This window comes from Mesoplodon mirus, assembly GCF_964341445.2.
Source record: "Mesoplodon mirus genome assembly, chromosome: 9".
Taxonomy (NCBI): Eukaryota; Metazoa; Chordata; class Mammalia; order Artiodactyla; family Ziphiidae; genus Mesoplodon; species Mesoplodon mirus.
Window position 1 is genome coordinate 103,978,316 of NC_138985.1, and position 18,656 is coordinate 103,996,971.

Genomic DNA, 18,656 nt, shown 5'->3' on the forward strand with positions numbered 1-18,656 from the left:
GGGCGGGGCGGCTCCTCGCTTCCCCTTCCGCCGAGCGCGCTCGCTCACCCCATTGGACAGCGAGTCCGCCGCGTGGGTTCTGCGCCTGCGCGCGCTCCAGCGACGGCGCGGCCTGCCTCGCGTGGGGGCGGAGCTGGGATAGCAGCGCGCAGGCGCTTTGCGCGCCGGCGGACGGGGGAGGGATGCGGAGGAAGCGAGGGCTCGCGGTTTGTTTGGGTTGTGGGCGGTGCGCGCACAGCCCGGGAAAAGCGGGAAATGGCGGCGCCGAGCGCAGGCCCCCGGTCCGCCCTCCAGCAAAATGGGCTGATGACCGCTGATAGGGGGCGCAGGTGAGTGGGGAGGGTCCCAGGGGTCCGTTTCAGGCGTATGGCCCTGGCGCCCCCTCCCCTCGGAGCCCCTGGAAGCCTCGGTGTCCACGCTTCCAGCCAAGGGTGGGAGGCCGGCTGAGCCCCCGAGGGGAGCGCGGGCGGGCGAATCTATTCTGGGCCTTGTCCCTCTCGAGCGAAGACTCCCCAGCCTCGATTCTTCCAACCCCGGAGGCTCTGAACCAGGGGAGCTCTTTCCAGTCCTGTCAAATCTCGGTTTCTCTTAAAAGATTCTTTATTCTTTCTGTCCCTCGGTTTCCTTTTGAGGAACTAAACTCTGTACTCATAAAAACTGATGAGACCTGCAGATCTCGGAATTCTGCCTGGTGTGCATTTGTTTCGGATTGAATATATCATGATCCGTATTGCGTTGGGTGTAATGACCAGATTTTCACAGCAGTCAACACAGATTTTGGGGTTTGAGTATTCTGAGACAAGGAGGTTCCCGAGGCTCCGAGTGTGTCTCAGCCTCTGCCCCAGTTAAATCATATCATGGCAGACATCACCCAGGATAACATATCTTAATGCCTTCCGGTCCAGACCCAGGTGATGAATTGAGGACTTTGGAACCAGAACCTGCAGAAGGACACAGAATCAAGACTTAAGAATCGCCTTTGTGTCCTTTCCTCCACCCCTCCCCCCTTTCCCGATGTGTCCTAAAGTTCTAGGTGATTGTGGTTACTTTTGGAAAGTCCACCTTTGAGACTCTCCCCGTAGTATGGAATCCTGCAAGGATTAGGTGTGTGTAGAATGGATACTGTTTCAGATTAAACCTAATAAGTTATTGATTGAAAATTCAAGTCTACAACTTAGAGTTAAGAACGGGAGTGAATTAGTGAATTGTGTGGATGATACTGAGTAGGGAGAGGCTTTTTGTGGGGGCTTCCTAATGGAATGTCAACATTTAAGGGCAGACCAAAGGTCCTGTGAAGGAAACGGGGACCTAGTAAGCAGAGAGGGAAACTGGAGAGAACGGTGTCATGGAAACCAAGGGAGGAGAAAGTTTTAAGGAGAAAATGCTACTGGTAAATTAAGGGAAAAAAGTCGAGTAAACCTACCCCACCATTGGTGTGTATCCTGAGGAAATATCCAGAATCCAGCTACTATGTTATTTTGCGATTGAACTATTAACACTTATTTTTACCAGCGTTCATACATGTTGTCATTGTTAACTGCTTTGCTGTGTTCCAAGGTGATTCTTTTTGGTTTTTTTAGTTAATTAATTAATTTATTTATTTTTGGCTGCATTGGGTCTTTGTTGCTGAGCAGGCTTTCTCTAGTTGTGGCGAGCGGGATCTACTCATCGTTGCGGTGCACGGGCTTCTCGCCGTGGCTTCTCTGCGGAGCACGGGCTCTAGGTGCGCGGGCTTCAGTAGTTGTGGCACATGGGCTCAGTAGTTGTGGCTCGCAGGCTCTAGAGCACAGGCTCAGTAGTTGTGGCGCAGGGGCTTAGTTGCTCCGCGGCATGTGGTATCTTCCCAGACCGGGGCTCGAACCCGTGCCCCCTGCATTGGCAGGCGGATTCTTAACCACTGCGCCACCAGGGGAACCCCCGGGATCCATTTTTAAATAGGTTTTTTAAGTTATAATCTGAAGCTGGTACCATATTCCTTTCTCACTGCCATCAGGTCCTTACTGTTGTCATGTACTTGGAAACTGTGACTAAGCAGGCTGGCACACCCTGGATTTATATAAATTAGGCACATAGATGTTATACACTGGAAATGGGATTCTTTTATTTTCTTTATAACATCTTTGTTGGAGTATAATTGCTTTACAATAGTGTGTTAGTTTCTGTTTTATAACAAAGTGAATCAGCTATACGTATACGTATATCCCCGTATCTCCTCCTTCTTGTGTCTCCCTCTCACCCGGAAATGGGATTCTTTGAGTTCATCAACAGAAGATGAACTCTTTCCAAACGCATAGCAAAACTAAGGAATCCTTGAAATGAAGACATCCCTCATAAACTAAATTACCAAAATAATTTCGCCTTTACATGCTTTAACTCTTTGAGTGATTTCAGGTTATGTTGATTGTTTTCATCACTGGCATTTATCTACTGTGACTTTCCGTCAGATTTTTTACTTAATTCTGTTCTTATAGGATCCTGGTCATTTCTAGTGTTATTTTGTCACAGGAACTTACCTTTTTAAAAACCATAGTTGTGGGCTTCCCTGGTGGCGCAGTGGTTGAGAGTCTGCCTGCCGATGCAGGGGACACGGGTTCATGCCCCGGTCCGGGAAGATCCCACATGCTGCGGAGCGGCTGGGCCCGTGAGCCACGGCCGCTGAGCGCCTGCGCGTCTGGAGCCTGTGCTCCGCAACGGGAGAGGCCACAATAGTGAGAGGCCCGCATACCACAAAAAAAATAATAATAGTAAAAATAAAAACCATAGTTGTAATTGGTAAGAGTAGGCTCAAGAAAATGTGTGTGTGTGTCTGATTTATTTTATGTTGAAGCTGTCCATTGGCTTGAGTTTTTGCCATTGTATTAAATTATTTTATCACAAAGGATTATTTTAGGGCTTCCTTGGTGGCGCAGTGGTTGAGAATCCGCCTGCCAATGCAGGGGACATGGGTTCGAGCCCTGGTCCGGGAAGATCCCACATGCCGTGGAACAGCTAAGCCCATGTACCACAACTACTGAGCCTGCGCCCTAGAGCCCGCGAGCCACAACTACTGAGCCCACATTCCGCAACTACTGAAGCCCACACACCTAGAGCCCGTGCTCCACAACGAGAGAAGCCACCGCAATGAGAAGCCCGCACACTGCAGCAAAGAGTAGCCCCCGCTCACCGCAACTAGAGAAAGCCCGCACACAGCAACGAAGACCCAACACAGCCAAAAATAAATAAATAAATAAATTTATATATTAAAAAAGGATTATTTTAGACTCATATCACTGTCAGCAGCTTAGATAAATAATGTGAAATGTTTTCTGGAATACTCCTTAATGAAAATTGGTGGGTCAGACGGAGGAATATTCCTTCTTGTGAGTATGTGTACTTGTGTGTGTATTATTTTTGTCACGATAGACATTTCCCCTCGTCAGACCATTCATCTCAGAAGATGGTCTCAGTTGAACATCCTCCATAAAGGATTGTATAGCATTTCCTTATGATCAGTGTGTTACTGCTTAATACTTCTATGATTTTAAGCACGTTCAATAAAATATGTCTCGTTTTAGTTATCATAAGTCCTGTTCTTTATATTTCTCCTACCCACACCTCTTCCGCTCCACTTCTCTGTGCCAGATCTTGTACTTGACAGCTTTTCTGTCTTTTATCTGTAGGATATTGGGAATATATGGCATGCATCCTGACCATCAGGAAGCTCTCAAAAAGAACCGAGTGGTGCTGGCCAAACAGCTGTTGCTGAGCGAACTGTTAGAACATCTCCTGGAGAAGGACATTATCACCTTGGAAATGAGGGAGCACATTCAGGTATCTGAAGGCAAAAGAGAAAAGCCAAGTAAATATATTAGTGGTAGGAAGAGGAACAGAGTATAGTAAAGTGTGAAAAAGATGTAGTGCTTTACTGAGGAAATGAAAATGCTCTTCCACGCTAGAGCATGTAACAGAAAAGACATATAATTCAAGAATAATGGGGGAAGGACTTCCCACATACATATTTTTCTGTAAAAGGAGTTCTTGAGGTGGATGATACTGTTACTAGGAAGCTCATCTGGAGAAACAGAATTACAGCTGGATAAGTAAATGTGATGTCCTGTTTTATTCTTGTATTGTAGGCCAAGGTGTGCAGTTTCAGCCAGAATGTGGAACTCCTCAACTTGCTGCCCAAGAGGGGCCCCCAGGCCTTTGATGCCTTCTGTGTGGCCCTGAGGGAGACCAAGCAGGGTCACCTGGAGGACCTGTTGCTCACAACCCTGGCTGGTCTTCAGCACATCCTCCCACCGGTATGGAGCCCTAGACACGTGGTGTGTTGAGAAGGGTTGGTTTGGTGGGAAAGGCATTTTTGAGACTGTGGTGAAGTGGGGAACAGGACTAGACTTCTGTATTATTTGGACCAGACCAGCTCCCTAAGGCCTGGTACGGTGGGTCCTGCTTTCTTACAGTTGAGCTGCGACTACAACTCGAGTCTCCCTTTCCCGGTGTGTGAGTCCCGTCCCCCCCGCAAGCAGCGCCGCCTGTCTCCAGGTGAGAATCGATGGCGTAAAATGGGTCCCGCAGGTTGACTTCCATTTCCTTGACTGACATCTGACTTTGCCCTAGTGTGAAACCCATTTTCGTTGATATTGGAACAGTTTCCTCAGTGAATTTGTTAGGGACCAGCAGGACAGTTTAGATGGGCTATGGGTTGGGCCTGTTTTTCGTCCATCATCGATGGTTTTTTAATGGTGATTGGCCCTTGGAGCAACTTGTGCAGGTAGGAAGTTCCTGCACATAATTGGCCTATCTCCTCTGTAAAGCTTAGTTATTTTACGATGAGGAAAGACTACATCATGGGCCTCTACCCTGCTGACTGAGTAGCCTAGTGATTAGAACAAGGGTTTTTATCATATACCCCGTTCAGTCATTCACTGAGTTGAGCACCTACTACTATATGCAAGCTAAGTGCAGAGTATCCAGTGGTGAGCAAAAGCAAACAGGGTCTCTGCCCCCATAGAGCTTACAAACAAGGGAAGTGAGCAAGACCAGTAATTGTATTAAAAGGCTGCCTGAAGTTATAATGAAGAACTAGAATTGCTGTGTAGATTGTGTGCTAGTTTTTCTGCTCTTTATGACGCAGATACAGTGGAACACTCCCTAGACCATGGAGATGGTCCTCCCGGCCTTCAGGTGAAGTCTTGCACTCCTGAGTTTTATCAAACGCACTACCAGCTGGTGAGTCTTGCAAAATGGCAAGAGGAAAAGCATTGGGAAATGAGATTCCCTTCCTGGGCATCTGAACTTAGTTTGTGTATATACATTTCTTTCCTGCCTTTATTAGTCAGAAAATAATTGCTGATTGAATGTGTTCTGTGGGTATTTCTGTACTTGACCTGGTGGGATGAAGAAGAAGAATGTGCTGTCTTTGCTTTCTTGAAATGCCTCATCTAGTGGGGGAGGCATAGTTTCTGTCCTCAAGAAGCTCATGGTCTAATCGGCCTCCCCTCCCCAGGCCTATAGGTTGCAGTCGCGGCCTCGTGGCCTGGCACTGGTGCTGAGCAACGTGCACTTCACTGGAGACAAGGACCTGGAATTCCGCTCTGGAGGGGATGTGGACCACAGCACCCTAGTCACCCTCTTCAAGCTCTTGGGCTACAAAGTTCACGTTCTCCTTGACCAGACTGCACAGGTACCCGAGGCAGGCCATGCTGACGTGTGCATTAGAGAATGGGACAACACTTGGGGGCCAGAAACGTCCATGTTCCTCTGCCTGCTGGGTTGTGCCTTACTAGAGTTAGGTTCTCTCCCTACCTTTTACTTGCTGTGTTCTGCCTCCCATCTTGCAATCTAGTTTAAAAAAAAAAAAAAAGGGCTTCCCTGGTGGCGCAGTGGTTGAGAATCCGCCTGCCCATGCAGGGGACACCCCATACGCAGTGGAGCAACTGAGCCTGTGCACCACAGCTACTGAGCCTATGCTCCAGAGCCCATGAGCCACAACTACTGAGCCCGCCTGCCGCAACTACTGAAGCCTGTGTGCCTAGAGCCCATGCTCCGCAACAAGAGAAGCCACTGCAATGAGAAGCCTGGATACCACAATGAAGAGTAGCCCCCGCTCGCCACAACTAGAGAAACCCTGCGCGCAGCAGCGAAGACCCAACACAGCCAAAAAATAAATAATAAAAAGAAAACAAAAGAAAAGAGAGAAAGGATTCAGGCCAGCCAGCTGCCTGGGTGTTGACTTCTCAGGGTGGCTGTGCGCTTCCTGAGTAAGAATAGTCCAGGGTCGGGTTCTCATCTTTACATGCTCAGCAACTTGATTCCCAGTCCCTCAGGAGGTGAGATACTGATATGCACCCAACCAACTAAGAAAAGATATTTATAAGTCAGGGTTACACAGGACAGTGACTTCTTGGTTGACGTTGCTGCTTAGGAGTCCAGTTCTCAAGATTACGTTGGCAGATAAAATTCTTACAAATGAAGGTTTGCTAGAATTGTCCTTGTAAATACTGTTTTGTGGTCATTTCATGAATTAACCTATTCTTTTTTTTTCTTTGGGCTGTGTTGGGTCTTTGTTGCTGCGCGGGCTTTCTCTGGTTGCAGCGAGCGGGAGCTACTCTTCGTTGCGGTGTGCGGGCTTCTCATTGCAGTGGCTTCTCTTGCTGCAGAGCACGGGCTCTAGGTGCGCGGGATTCGGTAGTTGTGGCTCACGGGCTTAGTTGCTCCGCGGCATGTGGGATCTTCCCAGACCAGGGCTCGAACCCATGTCCCCTGCATTGGCAGGTGGATTCTTAACCACTACGCCACCAGGGAGGTCCCTAACATAACCTATTCTTATCAGTTGTGTGGCCACAAGACAGATCTGAGCGTAGATTACTTCTGAGCTACGTTCCTGCAGGTCATAAGCATTCTTGTTAGGAGTTAGTCCCCTTTAGCCTCAGTTACCGGGATGTACCACTGACTTTGTTACCTTTAGGTAGTTCTGTTTTGAAATTGAAAATAGTCCATTGGTAAATTAATACTAATTCTTTATTTTGATTCAGAATAATAGTGCTTTCCTAAACTTGCTTTTGGGAATATCCGTGGTAAAATTAAGGTTCCTAGAAGATTCTCTTTGGTCTATTGAGGTAGGGTGGTCAGCATTGTCTGTGGTCTTCATTTCTGTTTCTCAGCTGTCTTGCTTCTGTGAGAATAATTGTGTATTTGCTAAATTTTGGGTAAGGCCAGATTCATTGGTAGGGACCTGAATGTTGTTCTTTACATGCTATTACCAGCTTCCCAATAATAGCTCAGGCAAAGAAGTAAACCCACCCTTGCTTCAAAGCCATGGCTGGAACAGCTCCTTTCTACATCAAGTATTCACGTAGGTTGTGTGCTTTCCTGAGAGATCTGCTGGGCATGAAGGGAATAAAGGTGGGACAACAGCTGTAATTCTTACAGAGGGAATCCTATTAGAAGGTCACTTAACAAAATGAATGCTATTTACATTTCTTTACAGCTTTTGGTCTAGTCATTTTTTTTTTACTAGGAATTCTGTCATGGTTTTCCAAATTGTATGCAGTTGATAAGGGGTTTTATGTGCTTGATAGTTAAAGATATATCACTAAGCACCAGGTCAGCTGTGTACTACTGATTCTTATCTTAGAGACAATAGCTTTGATGGGCCTATGGGTCCACTTCACAAATGCCATTCCCTGATGCAGATTCCAGGACCGGTTGGATTCTGATTCTCTGGTTACGTTGTTCTATAACTTGAATTGCAGTGGAGTTCAATTTTGAGCACCTTATAACAGGGGGCAACTATGTTAGCTGCCAGAGATTTTTTTAAATGTGGACCTTGAGTTCAAGGGACCTCAGTTAGATGAGGGAATCTTGACATCAGTTGAAAAAAAAAAAAGAGAGACACATCCCCTATTTCCTAAGGACAGCAAAAGACTAGAGACAGTGTCTTCTACAGTAGTTAAGAGGAAGAAACCATCACCTGGGTAGATATGGTCAGAAGGATAAGTGGAGGATGTGACTTAAGCTGCCCGTGAAGGATGGAAGCTACTGAGGCAGAGGAGGAGTGAAGGGGTCCTACACGGGGAGAACAGCATACAGATTAGAAATGTGTGTGTTAGGGACCTTGTGGGTGAACCAAATGTCTAGGGCACAGGAGTTCCAAAAATGAGATTGGAGAAAAAGGGACCAGAGTGCACAGGGCCTTGAATGTCTTCCCAAAGGAATTGGACTTCCTTGTGTTGACATTAGAACATGGTTAGTAGTTTTTGAATAGAAAGGTGACGCATTCACAGTGATGATTCAGGAAGATTAATATGACAGTAATGAATGAGGTAGAGACCAGTGGCAGGGAATACAGTTTGGAGTTAATATCATAATGCCAGTATGAGATGGTGGGGGCCTGGGTGGGATAGTGGACCAAAAGGAAAAGAATATATGTGAAAAACAGTATAATGGCATGATTGTACTGTCAGTGCTTTGTGATTAAATAACTACCTATGGAAGAAGATGGAGAACGTAAGGAACTGAGGGCCTCAGAGGAAGTCAGGACCAAAGATGTAAATTTGGGGACTACTTGTGTAGGAAAAAGACTTTTAAGTAATGAGAGATTATGATCTTTGAGAAAAAGCAAAAGGGCTAGGACTGAACCTTCGGGATATCATCCTCCATGTATCCTAGTCCTCAGCTCTGGAGATTCAGAAACAGGAGGAGGACATTGCAGAATCAATTTCTGACAGTGGCCAATCGAACTTTCCGATGCAGTTAAAACCAGGTAGCAACAGTGGGTGTGATAATTTGGTGCGCTAGGCATCTGTACAGGATACTATCTTTCTGATAGAACATCTCAAGTGGCTCAATTCTTTTTTTTTTTTTTTTTTTTTTAACTTTTTGGCCATGCCACAAGGCATGCAGGATCTTAGTTCCCCGACCAGGGATTGAACCTGTGGTCCCTGCAGTGGAAGCGTTGAGTCTTAACCACTGGACCTCAGGGGAAGTCCCTCAAGTCTTTTATATAATTTGGTGAGCAAAGAGACAGAACCAAGAAAATTTAGATCCTCTTTTTCTCCCCGTATTATTCCTTTTTGCTTTAGAGATAATTCCATTTAAAAATTGGAGATAGTGTCGTCTCAGAGAATCATTTCACCTGACAGTGCTGGAGAGCACGCTGTTATCCTCACCACTCATGTAGGTGTTCAGTGCTTCTGTTCATCATCAGAGTCTTTTCTTCTTGCATCTACCTCATGAGTTTTACTAGTTCTAGACTTACAGTTTATTGTATATTAGGAAATGAGATACACTTTAAAGTGGCAGGTTTCCTTTCACCATGTGGTGGTATTGGTTTGTAACTTGCATTTGGTCACAGACGGATTTGAGGGTATAGGGGCAAGCTATGGCTCATCTCTGGAAAATACAGCTGCCAGTAAAATTGTGGGTATCATTTCAGGGAGTTCACATTTCAGGGAGTTTTCTTCTGTGTCCCCCAGCCAAAAACACATGGATGTGTTAAGAGCCCTGCTATTTATAGAAGTTCTGTAATTTTATCAGAAATAGATCTAGAGATCCTATTTTAAGCTATGCTACTTTCGGAAATATTTCCCCAAATGACTAACCCCCATTTATTGAATGGTTTAATCTTACTAAATTCAGTTACAAAGCCCGTGTGTTAACTTTGGGCTTTGTTGTCTTCTATTTACTGACCTAGTAATCTCAGTTAAGTGCAAAATGCTCCTGAGTGCCTAACCTGTATATTTATTCCCTTCCTGGAGCAAAATGAACTTCACCTATTACAGTTAAATTCTGTTACAGTCAACTCCAGAGGAGCAGTCATACTTATGTAGGCTCTTGAGATGATATATTCTTAAAATGAATGAATTTTGGATATCTTTTACTACCTTAAGATCTCCAATATTATGGTTGGGTTCTGTTTGCTCAGAAAATACACATGCTTTTTCAGCACAGCCAGTTTCTCCATTTCCAGTGAAATTGCAGACTTTCAAGTCTCTTATTAAGTCTCAATTATGTGCAAACAGAACTATTCCAAACAGATAAGCAGTTCTCAAACGTTAGCACATCAGAATCACCTGGAGGGCTTGTGAAAACACAGTTTGCTGGGGGCCAAGACTTTGCAGTTCTTACAGGTTCCCAGGTGATGCTGATGCTGCCCTTTTAGGGGCCACAACAATGTATTATACAAGTGTGTGTTTTATTGGGGGCTGTGTATGGACTGTTAGATATATGTGTACTATAACTGTTCTGCCTAGATAGCATATTCTTCATTATATTTTGATCAAGTTCATAGTAAAATGAGCTTTTTTTCTCTCTGCTCATCTCAGAGACAATCCAGACATCTCGAGTTGTAGAGGGAGACATAGGTTTAAAAGTTTGTATCATATTATTATACTGTTAGGTATAATGCTTCAGTTAGAGTGTTATTCATATAGGGCAATCTAGTGCAAGATCAAAAAGATTCTTAAGTTAGACTACACGGTTTCTTTGAAAAAGTAATATTGTTACCCTTCATTAGACAAGCACATTGTAATGGCAGATCTTTGCAGTATGTGCCAGACATAGTGATAAGTCCTTTCTATGCCATATCTCATTTAATCTTTACAAACTTGGAGGAAATTTACGCTTAATTGTCTTACAAAATGGGTATTAGAGCCTTGAGGGGCTAAATAACTTGCTCTAATTTATGAACCTAGGGATCCAACTTAGGTCTGTCTGATCCCTTGGCCCATATATGTAGTCATGACCCTGTACAGAATCCTCCATAGAGTGTGTTCTTCCATGGAGAAAGCGTTTTATACAGACATCATCACTGTCTCCGGGAACTTAAATTCTCAGGCAGAAAACAGCAAAGGAGTACTGCTGTTCTCTACTCTCACGATCCTGCGAGCCCGCTGTCACACAGCAGTTCTTGTAGCTGTTACGGTTTACCCGGCCGTCCCCCTTGTGCCATTTATATACAAGGGCATATGCTCTGAAGAAGGATCAGGTTGATGATTGGAGAATGGATAAAGTTAGCTAGCTCGTGCATGATTAGCTTCATTAATAACTTGCTTTAATCCAGGAGTTCTTAACATACCTCAGTGAGTCTGTGAATTGTAAAATTATATTCAGAATTTTGTCTGAAGTCATGCAGTTTTCTGGTGCATCTCTGACTTCACTTACCGTTGACCACAGGAATGTAGGGAACACACTGTACCTTCTAATAGCTTAGGGTTTCATACACTGAGGAAAAGCTTACATTGGGGCTGACTAGCGGACAACGCTAAAAGGTGTCTTTCTTCTAGGAGATGCAAGAGAAGCTCCGGAATTTTGCCCAGCTGCCCGCCCACCGTGTCACGGACTCATGCATAGTGGCGCTCCTCTCCCACGGCATGGAGGGCGGCGTCTATGGCGTGGATGGTGCGCTGCTTCAGGTGCGTGCCGTCCCGTGGCCGCAGCTCCGCAAGCTGGGCCGCTTCCCCTCCCGCCTGTCTGCCCCTCTCTCCAGCGGCGGCTGCTGTTGTGTGTAGGGCCCAGGCGGTCCCGCTGACCACCAACCTCCCTTCTCCCTTGTTTGGCAGCTACAGGAGGTTTTTCGGCTCTTTGACAATGCCAACTGCCCGAGCCTGCAGAACAAGCCGAAAATGTTCTTCATCCAGGCCTGCCGTGGAGGTGAGTGCCCTGGCAGACCGGCACCTGGGTGTGGCTCCTGGGCAGCCTCCCACCAGCTCTCACTGTCCTGTTTGCTCCTCTCAGGTGCTATCGGATCCCTTGGGCACCTCCTTCTGTTCACTGCTGCCACCGCCTCTCTTGCTCTGTAAGTGTCTCCCAATGCATGGGGTGTGCTGGGACTTGGGCAGCCCACGGCTCTCAGGTTGGTCAGCTCTCTGTGCACTGCCACATCCTGTCCTCCAGACGCTCTTTACCAGTGTCTTCGCCTTCTTTCCTGAGGACGCTGCCTTCTTTCTGTGCTTATTAACCCTGATGCGCTTTTTTTGGTTACTCATTCCAGTTAAGGATTTTCCGGCTGTCTCTGCTTCCTAGCCCTCTCACTTGATCCTCTTCCTCTTTTTTTTCCTCCACCTGTCCTCCCCCTTTCCACTTTCTCCTTTTACTTCTCGTCTCACCTGCACTCCGTTCTTGTCTCCTCCCTTCTCTGTGTCACTCACGTGTCATGCAGGAAAGCAGCGCAGAAGCCCCGTGTCAGCCTCTGGCTCGCGCTCTTCTTTGAGCTGCTGCCGTCCCTCTTCTTTCTTGCACGCAGTCTCTTTTACCCCTTGAAGAGCCAGGACTCCCCGACTAGGCTCTGAAGACATGGAGGCCTGCTTCTCATCTTGGAGGAAAACAGTAATAATTAAAAGCTCTAAATGTGGAGTCAAATTCTGCCTCTACCACTGACTAGTTATGTCAAGTTAGAGAAGTTGCTCAATGTCCCTGCACCTTAGTTTCCTCAGTATAAAATGTAGTTAATCATCAGACCTACTTCATAAGGTCAGGCTGTTGTGATGATTAAGTGAAATGGTTCGTATGAAGGACTTACTTAGCACAGTACCTGGCTCATAGGAAATCCACGGAAAGTGCCAGTTCTGACTCTTAGGACATGATCCGTGCCCTTAAGGGGCTTGTAGTTTGATTTAAAGGTCACTTTGTCCAAGCATTCAAATAATACATTTTTTACATGGGTGTGGAGTAACAGATAGACCCTTTCAGGGAAAAGGGGGGAATGCAATATGACAAGCATACCAAGATTTAAAAGATATCCCCTCCCCCCCCCCAAAAAAAAGGTGTGCTGAGCCAGAAGTATGCCCAAATCTAATTTAAAAACTGAGCATTGGGCCTCCCTGGTGGCGCAGTGGTTGAGAGTCCGCCTGCCGATGCAGGGGATACGGGTTCGTGCCCCGGTCTGGGAGGATCCCATATGCCGCGGAGCGGCTGGGCCCGTGAGCCATGGCCGCTGAGCCTGTGCGTCCGGAGCCTGTGCTCCGCAACGGGAGAGGCCACAGCGGTGAGAGGCCCGCGTACAGCAAAAAAAAAAAAAATAAAAAAATAAAAACTGAGCATCTGCATCAGTCATATGTAATGAGATGTGGCTGACCACGTGACAATATACCTTTAGCTACAGCTGAGATTTTGGACTTTGGACTTTGACACATAATAGTACAGAGCTATTGGGAGCTTAAGTAAGAAATAATGCGATAAATTTTTTTTTCAGGACAATTACCATGGCAGGGAAAAGTGCTAAGAAAAGAGTATGTGCAGGCAGCAGCTTACTTTTTTACGCACCTGCTGTATCCCCAGGCTCAGAGCACTACCTGATATGTAGTAGCACTTCATAAATATTGAATGAATGGATGGAAATTAATCTGCCTAAAAAGCGTAGCAATAATATAAAACACATATATGGGGATACTGTGAAAAAAAACATTTATTGATTAATAGATCTGAGAGACAAAGACAAGGGAGGAGCCTCCTTTCTCTTGAGGGACACATTCAGCTTGGTCTGTTTCCTTTAGGAGGTGTCACTAACAAAATAAAAGGAAATAAACATGTTCATGATCATTTTCTCCTCCTATGTTCAGAGATTATATACAAATACTAGACCTGGATAGGGAAGAATTGCTCTTTTCTGGGCTAACGTGAATCTTCTCTCTAAAATTAAATCCTTCAAGGCATGACCAGTAGCCAGCTCTTCCTTTGAAAGCCTGAGTTCAACTGTCTTCCGCTGTATCTAGTTAACATAATTGATGCCTGTTAGAAGGACTGCCCCATCCCGGATGACTGGCTCCTAAACTGGAGTGTAAGCTCCAGAAGGGCAGGGACTTTCTCTTCACTATATCCTTAGGGCTTCAAACAAAAACAGTGCCTGGCATATGGCAGTTGCTCAATAAATTTTTATTGGATCAGTGAATCTTGGTCATTTTCTGCACAGACCTTCAAGCCTCACTCCTGTTTCAGGCTGTCTTGGGGGTCCTGTGGAGAGGGAGGTGTAAGAAAGCATACTTACTCCTTCACCTTCGGCGTGACAGCCGTGTGTCCTGTGTCTCTCCTACCGCCCCCACGACAACAGCATCAGAAGGAGAACATGTCTTGGGGTAGATAAGGCCTAGGTCAGGAGGTTGGACATGTGCTCAGGTTATGTTGAGAATCTACTGCTAATATTGAATAACTGTTCTTTTTACATTGTGTAGGAGAAAATAGTCAAATTATCCCAATTTTAAGTTTCTTTAAATTTCTCTTAAATTTTGCACGCCAGCTACAATTTGGCTTATGAAATTAATAAACAATAAGTGATTTAAAAATACCCAAAACACCCTGAAAACAGCTGATCATGCTTAGCTTTATAATTTGTTTATTGATAGATAGATTTGAGGTTGTAGTTTTCATATAGCATAAGTGTAGTAATCATATTTTTGGTTTCTTTTTCTTTTTTATATAGTAAAACTAAATATATCAATATTTTATTGTGTATTGCAATAAGGAGCACTTTGACTTCCAGGAATATTGACAATTGAACAAGTGAATCATGGACACAGGTGGCTTTTCATTCTGTTTACAAGGAGTATTTGATGCAGCATTTTCCCTGTCTTACACAGAGTGGACAAAGCTCAGGCTGTGTATATGTGCATGTGCTTGGGCACGGTGTCTGGCCTGTCACGGGCACCCTCTGTGTGATCGGTGTACTCTGGCAGAGGAATGGGAGTAATGGTGTTTGTTCGTTTGTTTGTTTGTTTTTTAATTCATCAGCCACAGGTTGGAGGCAACAGCTGGAAATGGTTCTTCCCAGTCAAGGTTTCAGGGCACTCGGGCTTGCCTGTGACAGGCCCAAGAGAGGAAATAACATCTTTGTCCACTCTGTCTGCCTTTGTACAGATGAAACAGATCGTGGGGTCGACCAGCAAGACGGGAAGAACCATGAGAGATCCCCCGAGTGCGAGGAGAGCGATGCCAGTAAAGAGGAGGGGCTGAAGATGCGACTGCCCACTTGCTCGGACATGATTTGTGGCTACGCCTGCCTCAGAGGTATCGTGAGTTCCGAAGGAGAGATCCAGAAGGTGGCGTCTCTCTCTGACTGCGGGGGGGAGCGGGTGTCGGCAAGGTCCGTCCAGCTGTGTGAGGGTGCCCGGGACCTTCGCTGTGTGCTCACTGCTGTCCTGGTTGCAGGGACCGCTGCCATGCGCAACACCAAGCGGGGCTCCTGGTACGTGGAGGCCCTCACTCAGGTGTTCTCTGAGAGGGCCTGTGACAAGCATGTGGCCGACATGCTCGTGGAGGTAAGTCGGCTCTGTGGCGCCAGGAACCTTCTACGTCCCCGCGCTGTTCTACCTTCCTCCGCCCTTGCCCTGTTTTTCACGGTCTCCCTACCCTTCCTCTTCTGCTGGGATCATGGAAACACCCGATTCTCAAACCATGGGCCCTGCGTTTCTGCCTTTGCAGGTGAACGCGCTCATCAAGGAGCGGGAAGGCTACGCCCCGGGCACGGAGTTCCACCGATGCAAGGAAATGTCCGAGTACTGTAGCACTCTGTGCCGCCACCTCTATCTCTTCCCGGGACACCCTCCCACGTGATGCCACCTCCCACCACCCGTGCCACGAGGAGGCCGCTGGACCACAGGAGGCGTGATAGAGCCTCCTGTCTCCAGGACGCGCGGTTTCTGTCCCTCCCCCTCAGGGATTGGGAATATCCCAGGCTCGTTTCACACGCCCATCGTCTCCACCTTTGACCTCGTCTCCACCTTTGACCTTAGACTACAGGCTGGCTACTCCCATGGGAGGCTCTCTCCCTGTGGAACCAGCTCCGGCTGGACCTGTTGCCTGGAGTGTTTGGCCTCAGTTGAGGGACTTGCCTGGAGCGTTTGGCATCAGTTGAGGGACCTGGCAAATGACGTTAAGAACATCGGGTCTCTATGGGGAGAGGGCGTGTGGGTTTCCTCGATGCTTGTGTTCAGTTTCTGCCCCCAGGGCTCTTGTAGGAAGCCTTTGGTGATTGCTTTTATTACTGTAGTTGAGATGTCTCAGAGGTCATCTCCCATCTTTTCTGTCACATCCCAGCCCCATTTGTCTCAGAGTGAGAGTTTGAAAGGTGTCCTGGTTTAACATAGACCTTTTTCATTTGGTTTCAGAAGGCCAAGCAGGACAGGAGTCACTCTCTGCTGCTGTGGGTGGGCCCTTACCTGTGCATACATTCCCTTCAGTTCCGGAATGTCATCCCCTGGAAGGACTGTCTTCTCAACTCCACTCTTGGCTCTTTGGGGCTCAGGGAATCCAGCGTTCAGCGGAGGTTAGGGTTTGGATGCCTTGTATCTGTTACTTGTTGATCTTTGCCCATGGAAGTTTCAAAGATCTTTTAATTGGTTGTTCCTTCTCTGAGCTTTGTACCTGAAATGAGCCTTGCAGGGCGTGTCAGCAGAGGCAGATAAGAGTGGTATGCTTGCTCATACTTTGTAATCTGTCACCTTATCCTCGTTTTTCTTCCTATGAAGTGTCCCCTCTATAAAAGCTTCCTAGTTATCTCCCTGCTTCCTGTTTCTCCCTTCTTTACCTTCGTCTCATCCTGTTTACTGCTCCACCAACGCTGTCTAAAATACTGCTTAATTGGATCACTTGGCTGCTCAAGGATGTGATGTAGTACCTTGTTCCCTCTTTCTGCCTCAGTATCAAATCCCCTTTTGATTTTATGTGGCCTATTTCCCCTTGCCATTATGACTTTCCATTTCAGGGAGACCACTGCTATGTATGTTATTTGTTCACCCTAGAAGCCATCTTTATCTGTGCTTTTATGAAACTTCCCTATTCTTTTTTTTTGTTTTTGTTTTTTTTTGCGGTATGCGGGCCTCTTACTGTTGTGGCCTCTCCCGTTGTGGAGCACAGGCTCTGGATGCGCAGGCTCAGCGGCCATGGCTCACGGGCCCAGCCGCTCCGCGGCATGTGGGATCTCCCCAGACCGGGGCACGAACCCGTGTCCCCTGCATCGGCAGGCGGACCTTCAACCACTGCGCTACCAGGGAAGCCCGAAACTTCCCTATTCGTAAAAGCCTTCTTTTTTGCTGCTGTTCTTGCCCCTTTCAATCCAGTCTCTGTATGACAGATTTTGGTTTGGGTTTTTAAATATAAATCTGATGCTGTTACTCCCCTGCTTGGAACCCTCTGGTTTCCTATCACACCTCAAATAAAATCCAGACTCTTTACCTTGGCCTGCAGGGCCTCAGTAAGTGCTGATTTCCCTGTAAGCAACAGCCCACTGCTGTCCTCAGTTTCTCAAACATTCTGAGGTCTTTCCTGCCCTGGGCCATCAGACACTCTTCTAGGGTCCACTGAGCTCCACTCCTCACCACTCTTGGCTCTGGTGGCTTCTTTCTTTACCCTTCAAGTCTGAGCTTAAATGCCACCTTTTTGTGGAGGCCTTCCCAGGCCATTCTGTCTCTAAGAATCATGTTTCTTTATTACTGTGTCCTGTTTAATCCCCTTTATTGCACTTATCTCAATGCATAATCATCAGTTAGCGTGCTTCACTTGTTCATTCCTGTCTCTACTTTAAGCTCCATGAGAGCAGAAACCTTGTCTCTTTTGTTCACTAATATGTACCCAGTGCCTGGCACGTCTTGGGTCTTCAATAAATGTTTGTGGAAGGAAGGAAGCAACCTAGACTCCTACTTTTTTTTTTTTTTTTTTTTTGCGGTATGCGGGCCTCTCACTGTTTTGGCCTCTCCCGTTGCGGAGCACAGGCTCCGGACGCGCAGGCTCAGCGGCCATGGCTCACGGGCCCAGCCGCTCCGCGGCATGTGGGATCTTCCCGGAGTGGGGCACGAACCCGCGTCCCCTGCATCGGCAGGCGGACTCTCAACCACTGTGCCACCAGGGAAGCCCTAGACTCCTACTTTTTGACAAAATTTCCCTTTTGGCAAAATACCCAGTTTAGTATTTGTACTTTATTTTCCCACATGTTTTGTTTTATCCACTCGTATTATTAGCTCCTGAAGACAGAAGTCACACGTGGGACAACTTTTTCCACGCCTCCCGTGGTTCCGGGCACAGTGCTCAGCCTCTCGTAGTTCAGGTGCTCAGTGAATACTTGTCCTGCAGGGGTTCGGAGACTTGTTGCCAAGTCCTGCCCTTGGCTCAGTATCGTATGGAAGTACTTGGGTGACAGAACCTCTCCTTGTCCCACTGCCAGGATTTTGTATTGCCATCTGGTGCCAAATAAACGCTCATATTTATTACCAACGTGTGCCTGACGTCTCTGTATCTGTAGATAATCTGTGTTCTAAAGCCCGCTTATTTCCATTGCCTTAGCTTCTTACAGTGTTCCTCACCACCTCACAATGCATACCCAGAGCCCAACACCTCTTGTTTTGCTGCCAGATCTTTTTTATACAACCAGATCCACACCTCGGATGAGCCCATCTCCATTGTCATGGCCACAGGCAACTGGCCAAAATATGGCTACCAGCACTGGGATTCCTCATGGTCAGAAGAGATGGAAGAGTCATTGGCAAGCAGTGTTGGTTCTGGATTGCTTAGATTATGGGATGGAGGCTGGAGAAGCAGGTTGAGCTAGAATAGGATGAAGAGGATCCTAGAATTCCTGATCTCACGTGATCCAACTTGGATTTAATATTTTCCAGGGTGGGCGTAGATCGTAAGAGAATTCTCGGGCAGCATGGAAGAGGTCTAAGCAGTGGGCTGTGTAACCTGGG

The 18,656-nt window shown here is 46.7% G+C and overlaps 1 protein-coding gene across 3 annotated transcripts; it reads left to right on the forward strand.

Moving 5' to 3' along the window:
* The first annotated feature begins 179 nt into the window (after nt 1-179).
* Nucleotides 180-18,181, forward strand: CASP2 (caspase 2). 3 transcript variants are annotated; one of them, XM_082631618.1, is made up of 11 exons: nt 180-329; nt 3,660-3,810; nt 4,116-4,283; nt 4,443-4,524; nt 5,117-5,211; nt 5,489-5,665; nt 11,268-11,396; nt 11,544-11,634; nt 14,833-14,982; nt 15,124-15,233; nt 15,397-18,181. In XM_082631618.1, exons 1-11 carry the CDS (start codon nt 256-258, stop codon nt 15,526-15,528), a joined length of 1,359 nt encoding a protein of 452 aa, XP_082487744.1. In that variant the 5' UTR covers nt 180-255; the 3' UTR covers nt 15,529-18,181. The 3 variants fall into 3 exon arrangements, with proteins under 3 accessions (XP_082487744.1, XP_082487745.1, XP_082487746.1); XM_082631619.1 differs by having other exon boundaries at nt 11,550-11,634; XM_082631620.1 differs by lacking the exon at nt 5,489-5,665.
* The last annotated feature ends 475 nt before the right edge of the window (nt 18,182-18,656 follow it).

Excerpts from the sequence above, each read along its gene's own strand:
- CASP2 (XM_082631618.1), top strand. The coding sequence starts at position 256 with ATGGCGGCGCCGAGCGCAGGCCCCCGGTCCGCCCTCCAGCAAAATGGG. Across the intron at positions 330-3,659 it reads ACCGCTGATAGGGGGCGCAG|GATATTGGGAATATATGGCA; the intron begins GTGAGTGGGGAG and ends TTTTATCTGTAG. Across the intron at positions 5,212-5,488 it reads ATCAAACGCACTACCAGCTG|GCCTATAGGTTGCAGTCGCG; the intron begins GTGAGTCTTGCA and ends TCCCCTCCCCAG.